The following is a 23,108-nucleotide window of genomic DNA, read 5'->3' as shown; positions in this document are numbered from 1 at the left end:
CCGGAACCCTAACCACAGCTCCAAGCCAAATGCCTTGTGGCAATATTTGTTATGTAGCTCTAAACAATAAACAGATTTGAATTATATGCTAAATTATTAATTTTGGGAGATACAACCAGGATGTCAAAATTAAATAAGGCTGGTGCAATAGCCAGATTATGCTTTTCAGTTTGCAGGGGGAAAAACAAAAACATATATGTTGGGCATAGGCTACAAGTCTCTATAAAGTCACCTTTGAAAAGATCAGTTGGAATGTTGTTTTACATTTGACCTTCTAACAATGTCTTGTTCTTTGACTTGTTTGTTTTTATTGTCTTATGTTTGCCTTATATGCTTTGCTGACATATTCAGAGTCAAGAGTCTTTTAATGGTCTGTGCTTTTGATGTGAAGTCATGCATGACAAAAGATAGAAGAAGGCAACTACATTATATAGATTTCGAGCAATGACGTTGGAGGTCTCTTTGACGTAAAGCTTAACTAAACAACCACCTACACATGTTTTAATAAGAACATAGTCAACATACGTTAAACGTGTTTACAAATCAATGAGAAATTATTTGTCTCATTTATAATAGCAATAGTCATATTATGTTGTGGTTTGCCATTCAGGCACATGTTGTAGAAGAGAGGATTCAGTGAGAAAGTGTAAATGTCCCACATTTAGATGAATCTAGAATGACATTAGTCATTTTCTACTGTATCTGAGCGGTAGAGAAATTCACTTATAGAATTGTAGTATTTTGGAATGAATATGGGTAATTGATTTATTAATTGGATGAAATATATGTATGTGCCTTGAAACACATTCTAAATTGTACAGTCGTATATAATTGTACATTGCTTTTTGGGGTCAAAGCTTACCTTACCTTAAGCTGCAAAAAAGATGTACAAAACCTATGACACTTACAGTAAGATTGGACAGTGGCACGCTGTGCAAACTAAATTAAATTAATAAAATGTAGACTATTTAACATGTCTGTTAATGACTTAATAACTGAACCTGAAAAAATGCAGTAAGAATAACTATGGAATTAAGCCTATTACCATAGTTTGTACCAGTCTTATGAATTAATTTACAAATCAAGCTAAATAGTGAACTACTTAAGGGGGAATAGCTACAATGTTATTACTGAAATCTTATCATTTTTTTCTCTTTTGTTTTAGATACATTTCATCAAGTACCGTACTTATAAACACCTTTGCTGCTCTCTGTCTTGGTGGCAACACTGGCGTTTTAAATATGAATCTTCCTGACCACAGCATGCATAGTCCTGGTGAGGGCTGTCTGAAAGAAGACAAATCTGAGATGATGGCCTCCTGCTGCCGTAACATGTTTGAGGATCCTCTGGCCGCCTATCCGAACAACTCCATAATTTCTCATCTGCTCCGCAAGACCATCCACAACAAAAGAGCTATGAATGGAAACATGTTCTATTTACCACCTCCAGCCACCCTCTCTGGCCTAGACGACACAAGCATGATGGTGTCCAAAGACAGCATGGAACCCCCAGACCTTCGAGAGCACCACCCTCCAATTAGCACAAGCGTTGAGGTGGAGCGACCCCTAAGTGACCATCTCCAAGCAAAGAGAGCTCGAGTGGAGAACATCATACGGGGCATGGCGGGATCACCCAACTCCAGGCTCCAGGGAGAAGAGGACATTGGTGACCCCGATCTCGAGCTGGACAGAAAAGAGCTCAACAAAGAGAACAAGCGGAAACAGAGACTTCCTCAGCACCAGGAGAGCAGCGCAGATAGCGAGATGCTAGCAAACATGGCTGGCAGCAGAGGCGGCAGCAGCAGCACCAGCAGCACCAGCAAGAACCAGGAGTGTCACAAGCTGAAGCAGCAGCTCCAGAGCATGCAGAGGCTCCTCCAGCAGCTCGAGGACAAGTTCTTTCAGGTCTACAACCAACACGACTCCGAGAACAGCAGAGCAGAAGACGAGACTGGCGACATTGAAATTGCTGATCATAGCAACAGTTTGACCCAAACAAAAGCTGCCAGTGAAGTAACAAATGGCTTGAGTGTTAGTGAGGGATGTGAAAACAGACCAGACTGGATGGCAGGCTGTCCGAGAGAGAAAGCCATGGTGGACGTCAACTGCCTGGGCAGCAAGAGGGATGGGAAGAACCTGCAAGAGACTCTTAAGTATGAGCTGTCTAGAGCTGTGAACGAAAGCATTGACACTGTGTTCCAAAAGTTGTCATCTACTCTACTGAGTCAGTCGTCTCCATCATCGTTGTGCCATCCTTGCACGCCAGACAATGCAGGATCTGTGAAGAGGACTCACATGTCATGCAGTCCCCTTGTGCCATCTAACACAGAAGAAGCCACCATAAAACCAAGGCCTCTTCCGTATTATAGGAGCTCAACTCCACAAACCCCGGAGCAACAAACTGAGGCCCTATCTCTCGTTGTTCGTAAGTCCCCAAACAGCCCGCTGAACTCGACCAGTCAGTCTATTAAACAGCCCTATCCATTCCATCAGCCTCCATTTCAGTTTGGTTATGCCGCTCCCCTGCATGATACCCAGATCCTAGAGCATCTCCTTAAGTATGGTCCCCATGGTAACCTTGGCGGCCTCACATGCCTCCCACCCTCTCTGGACAGAGCCTCCCCGGACTCCGAAGACCTGCCTTGGGAGAGTATATCCATGAGATCCAAAGTGATGTCCAGTCACCTCGGGCAGCACAGCAGACCAGGCGTACTGGGCTCAGTGTCGGTGGACGGCCTGTGTCTCCCGCATGTGAAGATGGAGTGTCGAGATCTTCAAAGTATGGCAGAGAGGAGCTCCTACATATCACTCAGTATATCCTTTGCAAGAGCATCTGGTGTGTTATTCACTGAATTGGTTATTACATTAGATTTGTGTCATATTTCCAGATCACAGATACTTTTGCATCATATTTTAATATGCATTAGTTCATTTATATTAACCGTGGCTCCTACTGTTTTACTGTGTGGGGTCCCAATTAAATTTGATCTTCATAGCTACCAATCAATAGATAGCAAAATATCACAGGTAGAGATTTAAGTTTTATGTACCATGTACCACACAATTTCACTATGAAACAATATATAAAAACTCATACCATGTTTTTACAGTAGTTTTAATGAGATATTGCTGTTTCTGTATAGGTGAATATTAGTCCACCTCTTATGCTGACAAATTGTTTCTGGTCTTTTATATATTTCAAGGGATAAAAACAGGCAAACAAACTTCAGGTTTTTCTCCATCCTGGGTGAACAATGACTTGTTGAGTAGAGTGGTGAGCAGATCAGCCAGCGCAGACTTCAAGGAGAATTTTCACTTTGATCTCGGTAACCCCAAAGAAAATTATAGCATATTCTTTAATCTGAGACCAGTAATGACTTTAAGTTCACAAAAAGACAAATAAAAAGGAATACAAGGCTTTGATAAGAATTGTCAGGAACAAAAGGCAATTTTCAAAGCGAGAAAAAGCAATAGTTTCTGTTCAGGAAACCCACTCTTTTTTCTCTGACTTGAAAAGGTGCATCTCAGAGTACCTACCAACCTACTGTAGCACATCACTGAGGTGATGTTGTTTCTGAAGAGAGCTTTCAATTTACCTTGCTGTGAAAGGTGACTGTCTGTGTTATATTGGGCATATTCCTATTATTTTTCTTATTCTTATTACATTTGGTCTTAAGTTGTACACATGCATTTACTTTAGGAATTTCAAAACAGCCTACACCTCCGAAACTATGCCATGGGACTGGGTTACTGCAATTATGTATTCTTTTCAAAATAATTTGTGTGATAGATTGAGAAAAAAACACTGCCCATCACAGTGGTGAGGGAAGTAGTTAAACATCTTGTTTTAGGTGTTCTTTATGTTCCCAAGACAAAGAACCAGGCAACTCTTTGAACAAGTCCTCATCAATCTTTCATTTCCGATTCATCATTTCAAAGGAAAGGTTTTCCAGCCCAGCACAGGACCAAAAGACCTTAATAACTAAGGCGTGCTTCTATACAGGGAAATCTTTCTATGGAGTAGGATACAGCATTCATCATATTTTTGTTTAATATGGACATCTTAAGAAAATAGGCTAACAAACTAAGGCACCTAAATCTAAACCTGTGATTTAAATACAAGTCAGTCAGCAACAGGTATGAACAGACAATACATTTTAGTACTGAAAATATATTCCGTTTTGTTTAAATGTATTTATTTTGGTATAAATGGTTCAGTTAAGCTTGTACAAAGACTAAGCTGACTGAAATTCAAACATTCAGTTTTTTATCAGAATAGACTATAGAAACAAAAGAACAAATAAGGCAGTATAAAACCTCCAAATTAAATGGATATTATGGACACTACATCAAACAAAGAAAACCAAGAACAACGAAATACTAACATTTTGGAAAACATCCAAAGTGAAATGTTAAAGTGAAATGTACAAAATTCACATAGATCTCCGTTTCTCAAGGCCATCAAGTACTGTCGCTACAACCCCCCCCAAAAAAAAAAAAAGCTTGAGTTGCTAGTGTCAACAGCTAAAGCAGTCAAGCAGCTACAGCGCTACACTCCACGAGCCCCTATGTTCATGACGGAGACGGAGATCCTTTAAGAAAGTTTCTGGAAACATGGTCATGTACCATAAGTTTTTGAGGTGGATAGAGGTTTTTGAGATCCTAACCTAAGGTTTACCATCTTGAAACAGATACTGTACTTTGGGTAGTTGGGTCTTAGCTACCTTAACACAGTTTTGAGTTTTTAGAGCTTTAGTGCCGCAGGAGTGTAGAATGATAAACTGTTTCAAACTCATGCATAGGAGATTGGTCATGTATTCTGGTGGTTGTATGAAAACGGCGGATGACTGCAGGTGTATATATGTTGCAGTTAAATATGTGAATAGGAGAAACATTCGGAAGCAATGAAATCAGTAATCAGACCAGTTGTGCTCATATGTGCCACTGCCTTTTTGTGTAATTCACTTCCCTACATAGCTGACTGCTACATTGTTCAATTAGCTATTAGCAATAATGAGGGCAAGTAGTGTTATAGCTGCAGAGAATATTTTTGAGTGGCAAAGAATTACTGCACTTTCTATGACGACATCTTATTATCACCATGCATTATACTATTTCCTGATGGCTACATTTTCTATTCCTGTTAATGTTATCACTGGTTAATCCCAGCATCTGCTTTCTGCGGAAGTTGCCATTTGTCTTGCTCTCTCTAATGTACGCACATCCTTCTCTCTATCAGGTCCTCTTACTGAAGTTTGTAATATTTAATCTTCATGTCAAATTGCCAATCCCACGTGGTTTTTAAAAATCCAGTTGCGTGCTCGAATATTTATAGGCCTACATTCACAGTACATACAGAGATTGAATAGAATCATTAATAGTCATTTTCCTTTTCATGTACTAGTGGTTGGTTTTCTCTGTCAAACAATTAGTATATTTTACAGCCTTAACTTTGAACACATTCAGGAAGGTTTGACTCCCAATCATCTGAAGAAGGCTAAACTGATGTTCTTCTATACACGTTATCCCAGCTCCAGTGTTCTAAAAACATACTTCCCTGATGTAAAGGTAAGATACTATACTGAAAGTACTGGATACATTTGGAGTCAGATTCTATTTGCACCCATACTGTATGTCAGTAGCCAACGGTGCTATTTGTACCAGGTATATATGGCATGGTATAGCAGACACAAGCTCCCGGGTGTCCTGAAGACAACAATGCTACTTACACCTGGATACACTTACCGTTTTTTTTTTTAGAAACCGCATCAGATTCTTTTTCTGCGGCACCACGTAAAGGACAAAGATGAGGGGGTGCTTCAATGTCTGAAAGAGCAACTTAGTAGGCATCACAGGGAAGGCCACATGGAGTCACGTTGACTCTTATCCTTTGTAGGCATCACAGGGAAGGCCACATGGACTCACGTTAACGCTAATCCTGAGTTGTAGCATACTGTGCTTCAGAACCGGCACTTACAAACTTGTTAACTTTTTAGGCTATACAGTACACACATAGATGTTACACACACAAATCCATTTTTATATCTATCTGTGTTTGCATCTATCCATGTTTCTATCTAACTATCTATCTATCTGTTTAACTTTTGTGGAATTTATGGAAATATCTGTCTCTGACGTTACTGTAATTACACTGCCTTGGGCTACATCACCTTGAGCGCCCACTGTGGGACGGCCAGTAACGGTACATCTTATCTAGTAGCCATTCACATCTGAATGTTGTATATTAGCCATATCTGCCATAAGGACTCACTACTCTGTTCTTGAGTGCCCGATCAAATCAAATCAAACAAATGGACTTGGTGGGTCTCTCCTCGTGTTACTCAGGAATGTCTGCTTCCTTACAGGAATACGCTGCCAACTTTTCAGGAAATTAACTTTTCTACCCTAGAGTTACATAAGAAGATACATACCCTTATCTTCTCTGTGTGTGCAATAACCCTGACACCATTAGCCTATCTTAGCATAATTCACAGGAAGTGGATTACACCAGTTAGTCCCTATAGGCTAGCTATAGGCTAACTAGTGTAACCCACTTCCTGTGAATTATGCAAAGCTAGGCTATAGCCTACTGAGGCCACCCACGGTGGGTTTGGTGCTTCCCTGGGAGCTTGCCATAGTGCTGAAAGCTCCTGTTGGTATACTTTTGGAGGAGATCCGACTTGCGGGACACTTAAATGCACTACGTTAGTCTACACACAGATCAAGACTTTTGAAAAACAATGAAGAAATTGATTCTTTGCAGTGTACCTTCTCATGCACGCAGGTACTAGGAAATGCTTCCATTGCTGGAAAGATAATTATAAATGTTAGTATGTCTTTGCAATTATCATGAAAAATGACAGAATCCATCAGAATATCTTAGTTTACTGTTTACAATGACTTTGTAATTGGATCGTCATAAAACACAATTATGTGTCATATTATGTCAATTTATATTAGGCCTAGAAGGACTAAAGATCCAGTTCAAGCCTTGGATTGGAAAATGGCTTGTGTAGGCAGCCACAGCCTATCAATAATAGTTGGCCTACAAAAAAAAAAATGGAAATAAATTCAAGTGTATAATGAGATTAGTTTATCGCATGTTAGCATTTCTTTATTTTATGTTATATTAAAATTAAAGTTAAAGTTGATTAGTAGTATTTAGCGACACAGACTCGCAACAGCAGGTTCAGGAATCGAATCCGGGTTGACTGATTGGCAGGTGACGTTACCGCAAGGCTAGGCTTGCGGTAAGCAAGGCTAATAATTCCAGAAACATGACATTTCTCCCATAAGTGGCACTGTAATGATCAAAACAGTGTAGACCAATTTCCAAATGAATTCATTGGTCTTGTAGCCTGGAGTAGTCAGACTCGAATCCATCAGAATTTGAGTCTGGTAACACACCATTGGATTTGATTATGGGATGTGTTTCAACCTAGCCTGGACGGCAGCCTGAATTGGCCTCGCCCACAAACTTCAGGATGTCAAATGCCTTAATTGCTGTTTCGATGAAATCAGTGTAGCCATTGGTTGTGTACAAAACTGCCTTAATGGTGCTCTTCTGTCATTGTATAAAGCTCACTCCATATTGGATAAGTGGTTGTGATTGACTCCTGAGATTTTGGTAGGGGTAGAAGTTAGTCTGTGAGAGGGTGTCAGAGCAAATACCATGAGCTCTCAGATTTTTCTGATTCTCAAGCTAAAGTGTGAAGGACCCAGTCTGCTATCCAGAGGAACTCTTAATGCTGTAGAAATGTTATGAGAGAAAATGATCAAAATGATAAACAATATTACGGCTGGAAACATGCATCAAACTTCTAAATATATCTAGACATTTTTCAGGAAAAATTACTTCATCTTGAACAGCTTTGAGCTGCCAAATGCTAGCTTTGAGAAACATGAAATTGCAGTATTATGTGAAACTTTTGAAAGTAAAATCCCAGGAAATTAGTTATATATGTAGAATTGGACTCATTTCATCGGACACATTTCACCCTCATAGTTTTCAGTCTCATCCACACCACTGAGTTTATTGACACCATATAGCCTAGGTGTATACAGTATCGAGAAGACTAATAGGTCACATAAAACTGTATCTCTCAGGATACCTTTTCCTCATTGCGTATAGTTGACCAATTGGCAACCGTGAAAAGCAGCAATGATTTCCACTGATCTATTTAGGTGAAGCGCAACCAGCAGCCACTAAGGCAATAGCAGACCCGGAGAGGTGCCCACAACCTGCCCCCACCCCTGTCTGCTTCACACCACCCATGCCCTTCCTGATGGGACCGTGGCATTACACTAACCCCCTAGGGGTGTGGGGGTCAGTGAGGAGAGCCTGGCCCGGGCCTTGTCTCTTCCTTGTTCACGGCTAACCCCAGGGAAGTTAGACAAAAGAGGGTGGCTAATCCCGATGTCTGATTCCATTCTGTCTGTTGGAGCCAGTGAGAGGGAAGTCTCCTTCTGCCCATAGGGCTTCCTCACTGAGCACGGGAGAGAAGGTGAAGAATCTCGGATGATGACTCAGCAGTTTTTTCTTTTCTAATCTTTTTATGTTGTCAGATGCCTCTGTATGAGACATACAACAACAACAAGACTAATGTCAAGATGGGATTGTGACTTTTTGGTCAGATGTTTAAAAAAAAAAAAAAAAAAATATTACACTGGCTAGATAGTAGTGAATGCATTTTTTTGTGAACCTTCAATAACTAATTTTCATAGCTAAACATTAAAAATAGTTACGCACTAAACACATTTACAATTTAATTTACAATTTATGAATTGGCAAACCTGGCACAATGCATATTTTCTTGTTGTACAAGGTTAATGTCTTATTGTGCGCTGTCGCTTTCTTGAAATAAATAAATTACAAATACAATATAGACCCCACAATGCTATGTTATGGCACATGTGTTGGCAGTCAAATTGCTATTTGAATGTAGCACTCTGGGCCTTCAGTCCAGTCCAATTATTGTAACAATTGTTTTTTTTTATGTATCCCAGTTCAACCGCTGCATCACATCCCAGCTGATCAAGTGGTTCAGTAACTTCCGAGAGTTCTACTATATCCAAATGGAGAAGTTTGCTCGACAGGCCATCGTTGATGGTGTGAACGATGTGAAGGGGCTGTCCGTCACACGAGACTGTGAGCTTTTCCGAGCTCTCAACATGCACTATAATAAAGCCAACGACTTCCAGGTATTTCACAGGCTTTTTCACTTGTACACTTAGAGACACACCTAATGTATACACGTGATGTGAAATATACATGAACACCTGATGTGAAATATTATTATCCACTCAGAGACGAGTTCCTCAGCAGAAATAAATGTTGTTGAACAGAATCTTATTATTTTATAATAGTTATCTAGAATGAACAGTATATTCCATCGTTATGATGCATTTTGTTTCATTTTAGGCAGTTTTTTGCATCAGGTGTAGTGTTGTATGAAGAATGCTATTTCTTCTTTGTTACCAATTCTTCATATTGAAGTTTTGCTCAAATGAGTTTTATTTTGCAGACAGTAGTTAGTAGTCTGTTGAAGATCAGTAAAATATTGTCCCTAAAGTAAAACCAAAAGTAATGGCAGCTATATTGTCAAAAAGCAGCATGAGTCAGGACCCCTTACATGTGACCACTGTCCCTGGTCTGACCCTTTGTGCTGCGCTGCACCTGTGGCTATGTGGCCCTTCTGCAGTCATTATCCAGAGCTGCAGTGGCGCTTTATCAAACTGTGGGAAGAGGAAGCTGCAGAATCCTGCTGAAACAACTAAGGATTATCTCATTGCCATGCCTGGGTGCATCAGGGATTGCTACTGATGCGGAATGCTGAGAAAGACGTGGCAGATTCCCTGGACGAGGTGGCGGGCGGTGGGAATGAGCTGAGACAGTTTTCTTTACCTTCGGACCAAGACATTCCTTTCCCAGGGTCTCTTTGTGTGGAGGCGAAGGGAAAGAAAATAGACCCACTCCCCCGACCAACAACAGCAATGTTTTCTATTCGTCAAGACCTGAAGGTTTAGGATTGGTCCATTTTCTGCTCTCCACACCCCCATGCTGCCTGAACTCAATTCAATCCTAAATACATTTTTATGTTGTCTGGTGCCTGTAGAAAAACCCTTGGAAGAAACTTGACACTTCCTAACAATTCATTTCTAACTGTTAGTATAAGGCAATAATCCCAACAAAAAAGGCAAAAAAGAAAAAAAAAATCAAAGCGGTCTTACACGGCAGCCTTCTATTGATTTTAACGCAGTATTTGTTTAATATATAGGAGAGAGAACAAAGGCCAAAGGAGCTAGCTGTGTTTGAAGTGATTGCATTAAACAGTGCACATGGTGATAAAGGGATCTGCAGTGTTAGTTCAGCACTCTATGTCAATGATCAGGTATAAAAGGCCCAGTCATCCTGCTGCTTCATTGTGCCAAACTTCAAAGGGCTCAAGGTTAACATATTGATTTAGATGAGATGTGGTTATAGACACGGCCCCCTTTTGAATGCCTTCTTCAGTTAAATTGGATGAAAACCTGGGTGCATAGCCCTAAACTACCCATTGGGGGATAATTGTTCTCACTGAGGATAGTTTATCGCTAATTTTTCTCTTTGACTTTCATAACATAAAACTAATTGCTTTTGTACATGCAGGAGGTAGATGTAGTTTTAAAGCAGGTTGTTATGCAGATATTGTGCCGCTATGCAATTATCGTAATATTTTTCATGGATTTGTACCTAAATGTCAATACTAATAGTCATTCTCACAGTGTATACATCTATTTTTATATCTGTGTTCACAGGTTCCTGAACGATTCCTAGAAGTAGCTGAGATCACACTTCAAGAGTTTTTCACTGCTGTTTTGCTGGCCAAAGATTCAGACCCCTCGTGGAAAAAAGCCATCTACAAGGTCATCTGTAAACTGGACAGTGAGGTTCCTGAAGAATTTAAAACATCCACCTACCTGTAAAGAACTTGATAATTTATTAATTCTAAGACATCATGTTTTGTGTGAGTGATCTTCAGAGTGATCTTGAGTAAAACATCATGAGATGGATGGATGGATAATGCAAATAACGGATGAAATATTAAGGGACAATAGCATGAAGTGGTAAACCAGTATTGGGTGAAAAAAATAGATTTAAGTAAACATTACATTATTGAAAATATAAGATTTTCCCTTTAAGGTAGCATTGTGTTAAGTGTTACACAAGTGCAAGTGCTACACAATTATATCCAGACATCAACATAAAAAAAAAATCCAAATTCTACATGACCCCATATCAGGAAATGGCACTATCTTTCTTTTTAAAAAGTCCCTCATTCATTTCTTATTTTCTGTTCTGTTCTGCAAACCAAATGTCAAGTGTTAATTTACGGATGATAAATTAAGTGGCTAGACTACATGAATGTAAAAAAATTGTAAACAAGACATTTCGACATTACCATGTGGTAATGACTAATGGGAATTTATTTTCATTTTAAATTAACTTTTAGAGTATTGCTTAAAATACATTGTATTCTTACAATGTAGAAACATGTGTAATTATGATATACGGTTTTCATGGTACGTATGTTGCATTGTTGCATATGTTGCATTGAGATGGTAAAGCAGAACTAATGACTTATATAGGAATTTAAGCTTACAGTTATTTTGTGAAATCCATAGAAACATTTTATAGCAGTGCTTTGATGTGCTGGATTTGGTGTGTTCTATGAAATGGATTTTTTTTTTCATATTTTAATTAGGTAAAGTACGTAGATCTCTTCATGATTGTAAATTACATTAATGTTGTAAATTAAATTAAGTTACCATGTTCCTTGTATATTTTTAAATACCCTTCACCTATTGATGAAGATAAAGATGTCATCATTGTTTTTGTGCCATATATTGTATTTGCAGCTTTTGGTTTAACATTAGGTAAAGATTTTTTGCATAGATTAGAATTGAGAGTTGGGTGTCTTTAATAATTGTGAACCAACAAGCTTTTTTTCTGTCTCAGGCCTCTCAGGTGCCACTCATTCATAACATAAAGCCAACGGTTAAAAAACCACCAAACTATTCAGCAGGCATTGTGCTTTGGCTTTGGTCAATTCAACTCACATTTCTAAGGCCTGCGTTCAGCCTGTGGCCGTGGCAAGCGCCTGACACGTCTTAGAACAACAACGATACATTCAGGCCTACTGACTAATGCACAGTGTGACCTCATAACACGATGTGCCAGGAAAGCAAAATTCCTTTCGGTGACTTTTTCCTCCGAGCATCCAGCCCAAAGCTCATCACTCCAAATGCATGTGCACGCACCCACTGAACCACAACTGAGGGGACCACATCTACAGTCATAGGAATAGAAATGTTACTTTATGTCTCAGAGATGAATTTAGCATAATCTACATTATGATGCATTGCCACACACAAACCTGTCATTTCATGAAGGTCCAATTTCTTATTGCAATTATACTGATGAGAGCCAGTTTGACCCTAAATAATGTAGCAAAAATTAGAGGCTGAAGGATGTGACAACTGTTTTGATTATGTGACACAACGTCTTTTATTTAATGAGCTTGGTAATTCTGTCTGTAAGAAAAGGGTTTAACAAGTTATTTCCTTAACAACATGGATTCATTCAAAGGGAAACCCTCCATGGTGCTTGAGAAATTACAATGGAGACAGTGGAATTAAAGAAAACGAAAGCAGTAATTGAATTTGCTTTGCCAAAGGGTAATTGAATTGCACAGTAATTATTTATCAGACATTTCTTTTCAATTATATTGATAAACAAGACATAATTGATTTAAATTTTCAATTAAACATTGCATGTAGTACAAGGTTGTTTGGCAGAGTTAATTTGTGCTGACATTTTGAACGTGGAACACTGTTATGATGGATGTGATTTTATAAACGTAATAGATTAAGGAGTCTGAACATTTATCTTACGTTTCAAAAGTGTATTGGTTATGTTGAAGTTGATGCATAATTATAAAGACAGGGACGTAAATCTACAACAAAGCAAAGGTTTAACCAGTATGCATTTGCCTATTACAATTGCACCACTCTGTAGGTCTTATACAACTGATCAAACAGAACTGTTGAAAAAAAAACACACTTATAGCATTATTTTACATTGATTTATTTTAAAAAAAACATATTTACATGAAAGGAACACTATTACAGAAGTGGTGATGTAACAATCTTTCCAGAGTGATACATGATCTCTGCTACCGTGGCAGGTCAGTATCTCTGTAAAGTCATTACAAAATGGATCCTATTTAGCAAACTGAACATTTGGCTACTGCTATTCTCTAACCACAAAAAGTGATCTCTTCTGTTGCACTCTCTTAGATTTGGTCTCAATTTTAGCGGTTGAGTTTGGAAAATTACTGCAGTAAGTGAAATAATTTTTATTGTGTGTTGAATCAGTGAAATAAACAGCAAATAACGTTTTACACATATTCATTTATGGCCAAAAACAGTTTCTCTTTAACGCCATCATCATCGTCATCTTTGGAGGACGATGTTCTCCATGTAATAATTGAAATGTTATGACTGTTTCAAAAATATGTCAATGGCAGAAAGCAGGTTTTTCTGTCTACATGTTTAATTGGCTGTTTGAAATGGTACATCTAATTTGGTAAAAATGTCAGGTGCCATTCTTTGGTTCTGCCTGTTGACCACAAGAGGTCCTCATTAACACGGAGATGCCATAAATGGTGCAGTGCACATACAGTATGTTTAAACAGCTCAGTTTGTCTCTCTAAAAATGGGATCATTGTTATATATATATATGTGTATTTTCCAAATTTCACAATGTATACAGGAAATGTATTGTAAATTGTAGGTATACATGTAACAGATACATGTTCATAAAATAAACTGTATCTACATAAAATTGAGTTTAATATAAATACAAACATGAAAAATGTGTAGTACTCTAAATAGTTTTTACACTCAGGTAACATTGCAGATGATTGGCAGTGATTTCCTTGTAAGTTTAAACATATGTGCCTTATCAATAAAGAACATTGAAAAGAAATCTCATGTAGATATACAGTAGGCCTGATTACAAATGGTATCACTCTCTATAAATGTTAATTCTAATAATCAACTGGTTGTATTTTCTGAAATGCTAATTGTTATTTTATGTATTATTATTATTTTTAAACATTCGATCCACATTAAATATATTTTCAATATATATTTAATGTGATGTGTATATACTGTATATGATAGCACCAACAGTTCTGATAGATTTTTGATATTAAAAACACAATTGCCACACTTCTGGAAATCTGGTTATGTTTAGGAAAATAAAAAAAAAAACATGCAAGGAGGTTGAAACAGATTGAAGTAGAGAGGAGCTGGAATTTTGACTGATTTTGACGGCGCAGACAGAAAGTGTGACTTGGGTTGAGTGACTGACCGTGCAACCCATGCAGGGTTGGTTAGCTGAGCCTTGGGTCACCAGACTCAGGAGAGGGGTATGGAACTTGAGTGGTGAAGAGAACTGACTTTTGCCTGCCCTTCAGACAGCCACTTCCTGGCATAGCTGTACATGATCACCAGTAAATCTTTATTAATTTTAATTGGGCTCCCCATTTAAAAGAGCAATTAAAGCGGATTAATCGAGCCCATCCCGTATAATGTCTTCTGTTAATTAGTTTGTCAGCACTGTTTTAATATCGCCTAATGACTTCATATTTCAGAGCTGACATTAAAGAGATGCTGAGAGAAAAGAAACGGCCTTATCGAAGTGCGGTGCTTTCATGGGAGATGTCCTCCCACTGCCATGCAAGGTCGGGGGGCTGAAGGGGTCCACTGAGAGAGCTGGAGCACCAGACCACAGGGCATCAGCGGACTCCGGGGACACTAACAAACACGCACGCACACACACACACACACACACACACACACACACACACACACACACACACACACACACAAACACATACAAGTCTACTCAAACACACATTCGCATGATGTGCAGTCTATTAATTCAGTGAGGGCACTTTCAACAGAAGGTCAGGAGGATATCATGACCTGCTTGGTCATAGAAAGAGACTGATTTACTGTGTGTTTTATAACATCATTTCTTTCCTATACACATTCCTCACTTTGTATATTCCTTCATTTTCTTCCCCCTCAGCCAGTAATGTTTCGCAAAAGTGAGTAAAAATGCAAAGTGCCAAAAAACAGTGCCGCTTTCGTTTTTGTTTGTGGAATACAGTGGGGTCCACAGAAGGAGGCCTGGATGACCTCCTGCTGACCTGTCCATCTGAGGGCGCCTCAGTGACTGGACACTGCAGGGAGGCGGCGCTCATTTGCATTCTGTCACCACCAAGACCCAGGTAAACACATCACAAATATGGCACCTTGCAGCTACGGCTCTGGCTCATGGACTTATAGACCCCTAATAAGGAGAGTGGACCGGTAGACAGGTACTCGCTATTTTAGACTCAGGAGACTTACACCTGCCTGTTTTATTTTTTATTATTTTGTGTTTTATACTGGTTTATTTGATGGGGCATGTTAAACATACAATCAAATGTGTCAAGTTTTTAGTGGTTTCCCCTTTAGGTTTTTGGAGAAAAGGCCTTCTCTAGAGTTCATATTTGGACTAAATCTGCAGAATGACTGGAATGGTTTCCAGACATGTAAAGGATTGATAAATAAATAAATGAATAAATAAATGAATAAATGAAAAAATAAATAAATACATACATGCTAGTCTGTCATAAGCTACCTTGACGCAGTCACACACACACACACAAACCTTCTCAGTCCCACCCACAGCACAGCAGCCCTCGGTTAGCGCTCTATTAGTGATGCTAGATAAACATAATAAGCCCCAGGAACAGGGACGAGGGCACTGCTGCTTTCTCCATCTGCCCAACCATCTGAGAAGCACCCATATGTTAGCGCCCCCTCCCCCATCCAGGGTTCACAGTGGCTGCCCAAATTTACAACGTTCAGCACTGACCCCCTGTCATTCGGATATGCTGAGCTGGGAATAGGGTGGGGGTGAGGGTGGGAGTGGGGGTGGGGGTCTGGTAAACATGCAAATTTCTTTCAATGAGTTGGCCTAATCAAACTTGATAATCAGCACGAGCGACTTCCTATTCACTAGATAGAGTCAAGGTACCCAACCTTTTGTGATGCCAGTACTCCACATTTATACCCAGTTGGGGGGGGGGGAATTATGTTATACTGTAAAGTGAAAAACATCAGTATGAAAAGAAGAAAGGGAGAGCTCGGAGGATTTATTGCAGCTCGGAAGTCTGGAGTGCATCCTTGCTAATTTGAGCTCACCCCTCACACCTCCGCGCCTCTCAAACCCGATTCATAAATCTCTCTCCCATTATCCCACTAATTAGCCAGGATTACAGGAGCATGTAATGCCCCCACTTCTCCACGGATTGATCGGAGGAAGGTCTCTTTGTTTTGAAATCACTTTCTGATTGATGTACAGAGCCCTGGTTTGCAATTGTAATGGCCCAGATGTTAACAATCAAATGTGTTTCCGCTCCAGGAAGTAACAGTCTGTCATGGAAGAGGGACTAGCGGAGCGTGTAACGACACATCACTGGGGTGCAGGAAAGGCGGGGATGGGGGCGGTGGTGTAGACACAGTGGTAGGACAGTGGCAAAAAAGATGAAACTGTCTCACTTCCTGTACTGTACTCAACATAATATCATCTTCAAATGGTCACACTGCAGCTGTGATTCAACAATCATTTCCAGATACTGAGGGATATGCCCATTTGGCAAAAGAACAAAAGAAGTATAAGCAGGGTTCCAGTATAGCTACACAACACATTTGTTGATCTCTCTCTCACACACACACACACACACACACACACACACACACACACACACACACAGAAATGCGCGCGCACACACACACACACGCACACACACACTCACACACACTCACACACACACACACACACACACACACACACACACACACACACACACACACACACACAGCTGCACCCTTCCAGTAAACCATATGCCACACACAAACATACCGACACACAACATTCACCAAAATACGAGTAGAGCATAAAATATTTAGACGATACACATTGAGTGGCAGATGTAGCAGCTCTGGGTCAAAAGCATCCATTTCGGCATACCCTAGTGCCCACCTTTCAACTCAGTTCCTTCATAGAAGAAATGTGGGTTAGGTATTCTTACCAGTAGAGGGCACAACTGTCTTACACGTCCTCAACTTTGCTCCACGCTCATTTTTATGCCTTTCTTGGCCTTTCCATTAAATCACGTTTCTGGATATTTAATGGATATGGTAGAAGATCATGAGTGAGCTATCTGCTGGGTGATAATTTAAGTGAAGATATCCCACACTGATTGTAGTGAGAGGTTATTTATTTCAACAATGACAGGCAAACTGCACAGCTGCAGCACACTAATAAAAGGGAGGGTATAGTTTACCAGGAGAGATGAAAGGTGGAAACAGGGTTCACGTTCACAACTGATATCAGCTCCAGATGGTTTTATTCCAACTTTATGCCGTTTCTTCACTCCTATTCGTGTACGTTATGCATGGGTGTTGTTGGTGTGAATTTGGAGATGTGTCCAGACCTTGTGTTTCTCCATGGCAATGTATAACCATGGTGAAATCCCTCTCTCTCTCTCTCTCTCTCTTTCTCTCTCTCTGTCCCTCTCTCCTTCTCTCCCTGCGTGTGCATCTAATGTGAGAAAATGTGAGACCAGAAAGGTGTTTTATGAGTCTGTGTGGTTTTGGCCTACTGTTGTGCTCTTAGGACCCCTCTCTTACTACGTCTATGTCTATGTTCACACAAGGCTGAGGAGATCTGAAAACACGTCTATGTCTATGTTCACACAAGGCTGAGGAGATCTGAAAACACGTCTATGTCTATGTTCACACAAGGCTGAGGAGATCTGAAAACACGTCTATGTCTATGTTCACACAAGGCTGAGGAGATCTGAAAACATGTCTATGTCTATGTTCACACAAGGCTGAGGAGATCTGAAAACATGTCTATGTCTATGTTCACACAAGGCTGAGGAGATCTGAAAACACGTCTATGTCTATGTTCACACAAGGCTGAGGAGATCTGAAAACACGTCTATGTCTATGTTCACACAAGGCTGAGGAGATCTGAAAACATGTCTATGTCTATGTTCACACAAGGCTGAGGAGATCTGAAAACACGTCTATGTCTATGTTCACACAAGGCTGAGGAGATCTGAAAACATGTCTATGTCTATGTTCACACAAGGCTGAGGAGATCTGAAAACACGTCTATGTCTATGTTCACACAAGGCTGAGGAGATCTGAAAACACGTCTATGTCTATGTTCACACAAGGCTGAGGAGATCTGAAAACATGTCTATGTCTATGTTCACACAAGGCTGAGGAGATCTGAAAACACGTCTATGTCTAGGATGAGGAGATCTGAAAACGTTATATCAAAACTGTCTCCATCCGCATTTTTTTTTATGTTTGGGGTTCACCCCATCCTTTCTGAGTCCTTGTATTGCTGTTGCTCAATAAAGAAATTATAAAAAATAAAAAAAAACTTTCTCCATCCGCACCATCGGTTTAGTACTATTCCATATCCAGGTTTTTGGTGTTTCAATGTACAGCAACCTAGTATGGTGGTGACCATATAGTCATAGTTTATCAAACTTTATTATTCCTGTCTACTCTGCAACACAAACCTGGTGCTTCCAAATAGATATGCCTGAGAGAGTGTTTTAAAAAAGTATAATTTGTCGAAGACGGAAAACAAAACTGTTTTTGTGCGGACAGAAAGGCTATAAATAATTATTTTTTCAAACTTACCTGTCTTAGTGTGGACATGGCTTTTTGATGGACCCCTCTGCTGAGGTCGTGCTGTCCACTTAGGTCTCACATGAGCTGTTAAGTCCATGTTATTGAGGGTTGGTTGTGTCATGAGGAGGCGTAATGCCCAGAAGCAAATTCTTCCTGCCCAAGACAGCTGCTCTGCTGCCGTCTCATGGAGGATGCTCAGGTTGCCATTCAGTGCAGTCATATGAAAAAAGCATCAAAACACACGTGTCAATGTCAATGATGCCTCCATTTGTTAAATGTAATATTGCTCAGTCATTTGATCATTGCCATTTGCCAGAAAATGTTTTAATGCCAGTGTTCTATTATTTTGTTTAAAATCAATGCTAATTTTGTTTATTTTTTCAATGCCAAATTTTAAGTATTTGTGTTAGCTCCATAATAGACAGGATGAATACAGGAGACAGGTTGTGCAGTGGATACTGCAATTCCAAAGTGCATGATCGTGGTATGAATATATTTCCAATACATTAATTTACAGGGTTCCCATAGTCATGGAAATCCTGGTCATGAAATACCTTAAAATCTCATTTTGCAATTATGAAAAAGTATTGAAAGTTAGTTAAGTCATTATATTTTAAAAAAAAGTCATCCAATTTTTCTGTAAGTAGGTCTGATGACATTTATTATGCTATTGTGTTCTTTTTTGTTTGAATTTCTGCAGTGTGATGCAGCTTCCACTTAAATGTGTCACTTTCACTTTTAGAAAAGCTTATTGAGACCTGTTTATGCTTATTTTCTTTTGTGTACAGTACACAGTTCTTAGTCCAGACCTAAACAGATCACAGTAAAATCAAAAGTCCAGTTGGAAAGCAGGTGCTGAGGCCCAGTCTACACTGGAATAAAGATGGAGACAGTTAGTATGAGTAAAGCTTTCTCCTCCTCCACACCAGGGGATTGGTGCCAGCCACCAAGCTCCCAGATGAGCTTCCCCAGCAGACACCCTTCCCCGGAGGGGGATCCATCTAGAAGCTCCTCTGTGCCACTCCGCTCCATACCACACCCAGATGGCTCCAGTGGAAGGGGCTGTGGAATGCTATGAAGGGTCTGTGGAACGCTGTTCCATCCCGGGGGGGGGCACGACCTGCTCCTCCACCAGGGACAAATGGTGACATAGCTCTGCTCTCCTGATGGGTTAGGTGCTGAGGTCCCAGAGGAGATGACAACAGAAGGGAGCCTAACAAATCCATATGTGCGGATAAATAATCAAGTGGGGCGTATGGGAGGACCGAGAGAGAGAGAGAGAGAGACGTTGTAATGGAAATGGGACAAGAGACAGAGAAAGACTGTGAGTGTCTGTGAGTGTCAAAGAGATTCTAGTTTGATTTTGCAATTCGCAATAAACAGCTGTAAATAACACCATGCATTAGTACAAAACATAATGGCACTTCCTGATGGAAAGTTATTGCTTCTTTGATAAAAGAGGGACTTTATTTCTTAAAATCAATAATATTAAAATTCATATAAAGTATACACACCACTTTTATACACGACAGGCTTTTGGAGGGACTTTTACAGGCTTTTTAACAGGCCATGTTTGTTCTAGCAAGGAAAGAAAGGGCACTGCAGGATTGGAATCCAGCACATGAATGGAGCATAGCGAATTCAGACAGAAAATTACATTTATAACAGCAGAAGAATATTGAATCAAACCTTCCCAGCCCTAGGCACTAAGCAAAGAAGTTTATGTTTTACTCCTTATTGATTTTGTTCTCTTGTAATTATATATATAAATATATATAAATGTATATACATAAACTACAGGATAATGCAAAGGCGGTTTAACTTCTGTCAAAAACAGGCTATGACACTGTCTTAATAAAAAGGTCTCCACCCTTTCCTCAGAACAAAGGTTTTCCTGCATGGGCAAAAGACAGGAAACAGAATGGAACAAAGATGGCTCACCTCCTTCTTTTTCATCGAGCATAAAGCCATGGTGATTGATACACTGTCATTTAGTAAGATAATCATACACACCACCATTGGCCCAGCCTTGTGTTAGCCACACAGCAATTTTTTTTATTATATATTATCAAACCTAACACATCCCCCTAACCATTCAGAAGCTGTAATTGAATGAGTTTTTGTCATTATTATGATTAATAATATTAATTTGTACTAATTAAGCGGTGGTGTGAAGTGATAATTAGATTAATGAAATTCGTTTTAACTTTTTCTCACCCCGCCCCCTTCACACCCACAATAGCAATACCAGTCTCTTTGCCTCGCCTCAGTGCAAAGACAAAAACATGGCCTGACGTGTATCTAAAGATGTTATAAAAATAGCTGAATGAGGAGAAACAGAGAGAGATGAGGGAGAATTGAATGTCTGACTTTATTAATGATGAAATTTAAAAGTTTAAAGAAATGTAAAGTTCTTGGGGGGAGGAATGCAGATTCAGCTTGCAAAAAGAGGAAATTAATTACAATTCCTTGATTGGCTTCTAGAGTATTGCTGTAGTAGTTGACATGCTCAGCGTGGTTATTGTTTATTCCCCTCACATGAAAGTTGATGGAGCTTTACTCTTGACTTCACAAATAGTAATACTTCATGCCCCTGGTGTTAAGTGAGGTTGCACCGCATTGCCTATGTTTCTGTTTATGGTGCTTGGCAGACGCTTGAGTCCGAAGCCTAGCCAACTATGTACTCAGTAATGATCAGCTAATCAGTCATACCGTTGGATTTCTCACAGCATTTTTCAGAGAGAAGAGGTGAGTTACAATGTTCTGTTGAAGGTAGCATGCCGTCAGAATAGCCCGTCATGCATGCTTAAATATCTAAAATAGCTGGATATCATCTGCATCAGTGCATGGACCACATGAGCACAGAAGAGTTTGAGTCATTGACCTGAGTCATTAGAATGACCTGAGATTGAAAAGAGAATGCGATCAAACAATAGCCCGTTTGGAACACCAATGGAGAAGTAAAGTAAGAGTGAGAGAGAGAGAGTGTGTGTGAGAGAGAGAAAGATTTGGACAACTCCCCCAGATTGTTTATGTGACAGATGATAGTTAACTGAAAAATATACCACTAAATATTATTTATGTCTTTGTGTTTTGTACTTTTCTGTTATGCATTATTTGATACATAATATTGCATGATGTAATTCACTGTGAGGTGTGCATGTGGTCTATGTAGCCATCATATTCTGTTGAGATAAATGATACATTGGTCAGTTAAGAAACTAGGACATGTAGCCCTGTCAAACTGTAGATGTTTGAAGCAAAGACGTTGGTTACATTTCAATGTGGGAAATGACAGTGCATTGTGTTCAAAACAATTTACATGAAACCCCCACCTTTGTGATCACATGGTGTTTCAAGGTAGGCCTTCAGAAAAACCCAAAAGCATAATACAACATTTGAGGTCTTTGGCTACTAGTGTTAATACCTAAGACAAGGGCATCAATGTTTTTCATAACTTTGGAGCAAATAAAAATTCAGTATTGAATATCACATTGCATAGTGCATGGTGTTATATTCGAGTACCACTGTCTTTCATGGGAAACAACAAGCAAAAGATTAGATGTGAAAAAAAAACCCTCCGCTGTCAGGATAGCCGAGTCTACATCCTGTTTCCCAGGTGCTGCACTCTGGGTGGATGATTGATGTTTCAGGCAAACCTTGTTGCACTTGATCCGATGGGTCTGGGAGGTTGGGACTTCGATAGCCATGTTGGACAGACACTGGCCGCTGGGCTCTGCTTTGCATATTCAGCTCTGCTGTCTCCCTCTCCACAGGCTACCTCATAATTAACAGCTGTTGAGTTGTCAGATAGTGGCCCTGACTGTGGCACATGCAAATGGGCATGTAGCCTATACCCAGGACTTCAGTGTCATGATATTACTGGCTGGGATCCTGTCCACTCTCTCTCTCTCTCGCCCTCCCCTCACTGGACTCTCTCTCTCTCTCTCTCTCTCTCTCTCTTCCTCTTCCTGTGTGATGGATACTAAGGTGTAGTCTGACATTTTAAAGCTTCTGAAAAAAAAAAACTCTGCTTGAGCATTTGAAGACCCCCCCCCCCAAAAAAAAAAAAACACACACAGCCCCCCCACCCCAGCAGGGCCAGGTGCTAGTGCTCTGGCAACTTCTGCATATGTCCGCCCTGTCTGGACAAATAAAGTGGGTATTCAAATGAAGTCTTTCACATTGTGTATGTATGTGTGTGTGTGTGTGTGTGTGTGTGTGTGTGTGTGTGTGTGTGTGTGTGTGTGTGTGTGTGTGTGTGTGTGTGTGTGTGTGTGTGTGTGTGTGTGT

The 23,108-nt window shown here is 39.9% G+C and overlaps 1 protein-coding gene across 1 annotated transcript; it reads left to right on the top strand.

The window, feature by feature from the left end:
* The first annotated feature begins 444 nt into the window (after positions 1–444).
* On the top strand, positions 445–11,957 carry prox2 (prospero homeobox 2). The gene is made up of 5 exons (XM_076299789.1): positions 445–467; positions 1,166–2,813; positions 5,460–5,567; positions 9,006–9,200; positions 10,797–11,957. The coding sequence occupies exons 1-5, from the start codon at positions 445–447 to the stop codon at positions 10,962–10,964; spliced, it is 2,142 nt and encodes a 713-aa protein (XP_076155904.1). The 3' UTR covers positions 10,965–11,957.
* The last annotated feature ends 11,151 nt before the right edge of the window (positions 11,958–23,108 follow it).

Source organism: Alosa pseudoharengus, unplaced genomic scaffold (genome assembly GCF_046254945.1).
Source record: "Alosa pseudoharengus isolate Yale_2024_CS ecotype anadromous, Long Island Sound unplaced genomic scaffold, YU_APseudo_1.1 YU_APseudo_1.1_scf_22, whole genome shotgun sequence".
Classification (NCBI taxonomy): Eukaryota; Metazoa; Chordata; class Actinopteri; order Clupeiformes; family Clupeidae; genus Alosa; species Alosa pseudoharengus.
Note: the sequence above shows the minus strand (reverse complement) of the source record. Positions and strands in the feature narration are given on the sequence as shown.

Bases quoted from the DNA above. Each gene is read 5' to 3' on its own strand.
- prox2 (XM_076299789.1), top strand. From the start codon at position 445: ATGACGTTGGAGGTCTCTTTGAC. The intron at 5,568-9,005 runs GTAAGATACTAT...TATGTATCCCAG, and splicing joins CATACTTCCCTGATGTAAAG to TTCAACCGCTGCATCACATC. The intron at 9,201-10,796 runs GTATTTCACAGG...CTGTGTTCACAG, and splicing joins ATAAAGCCAACGACTTCCAG to GTTCCTGAACGATTCCTAGA.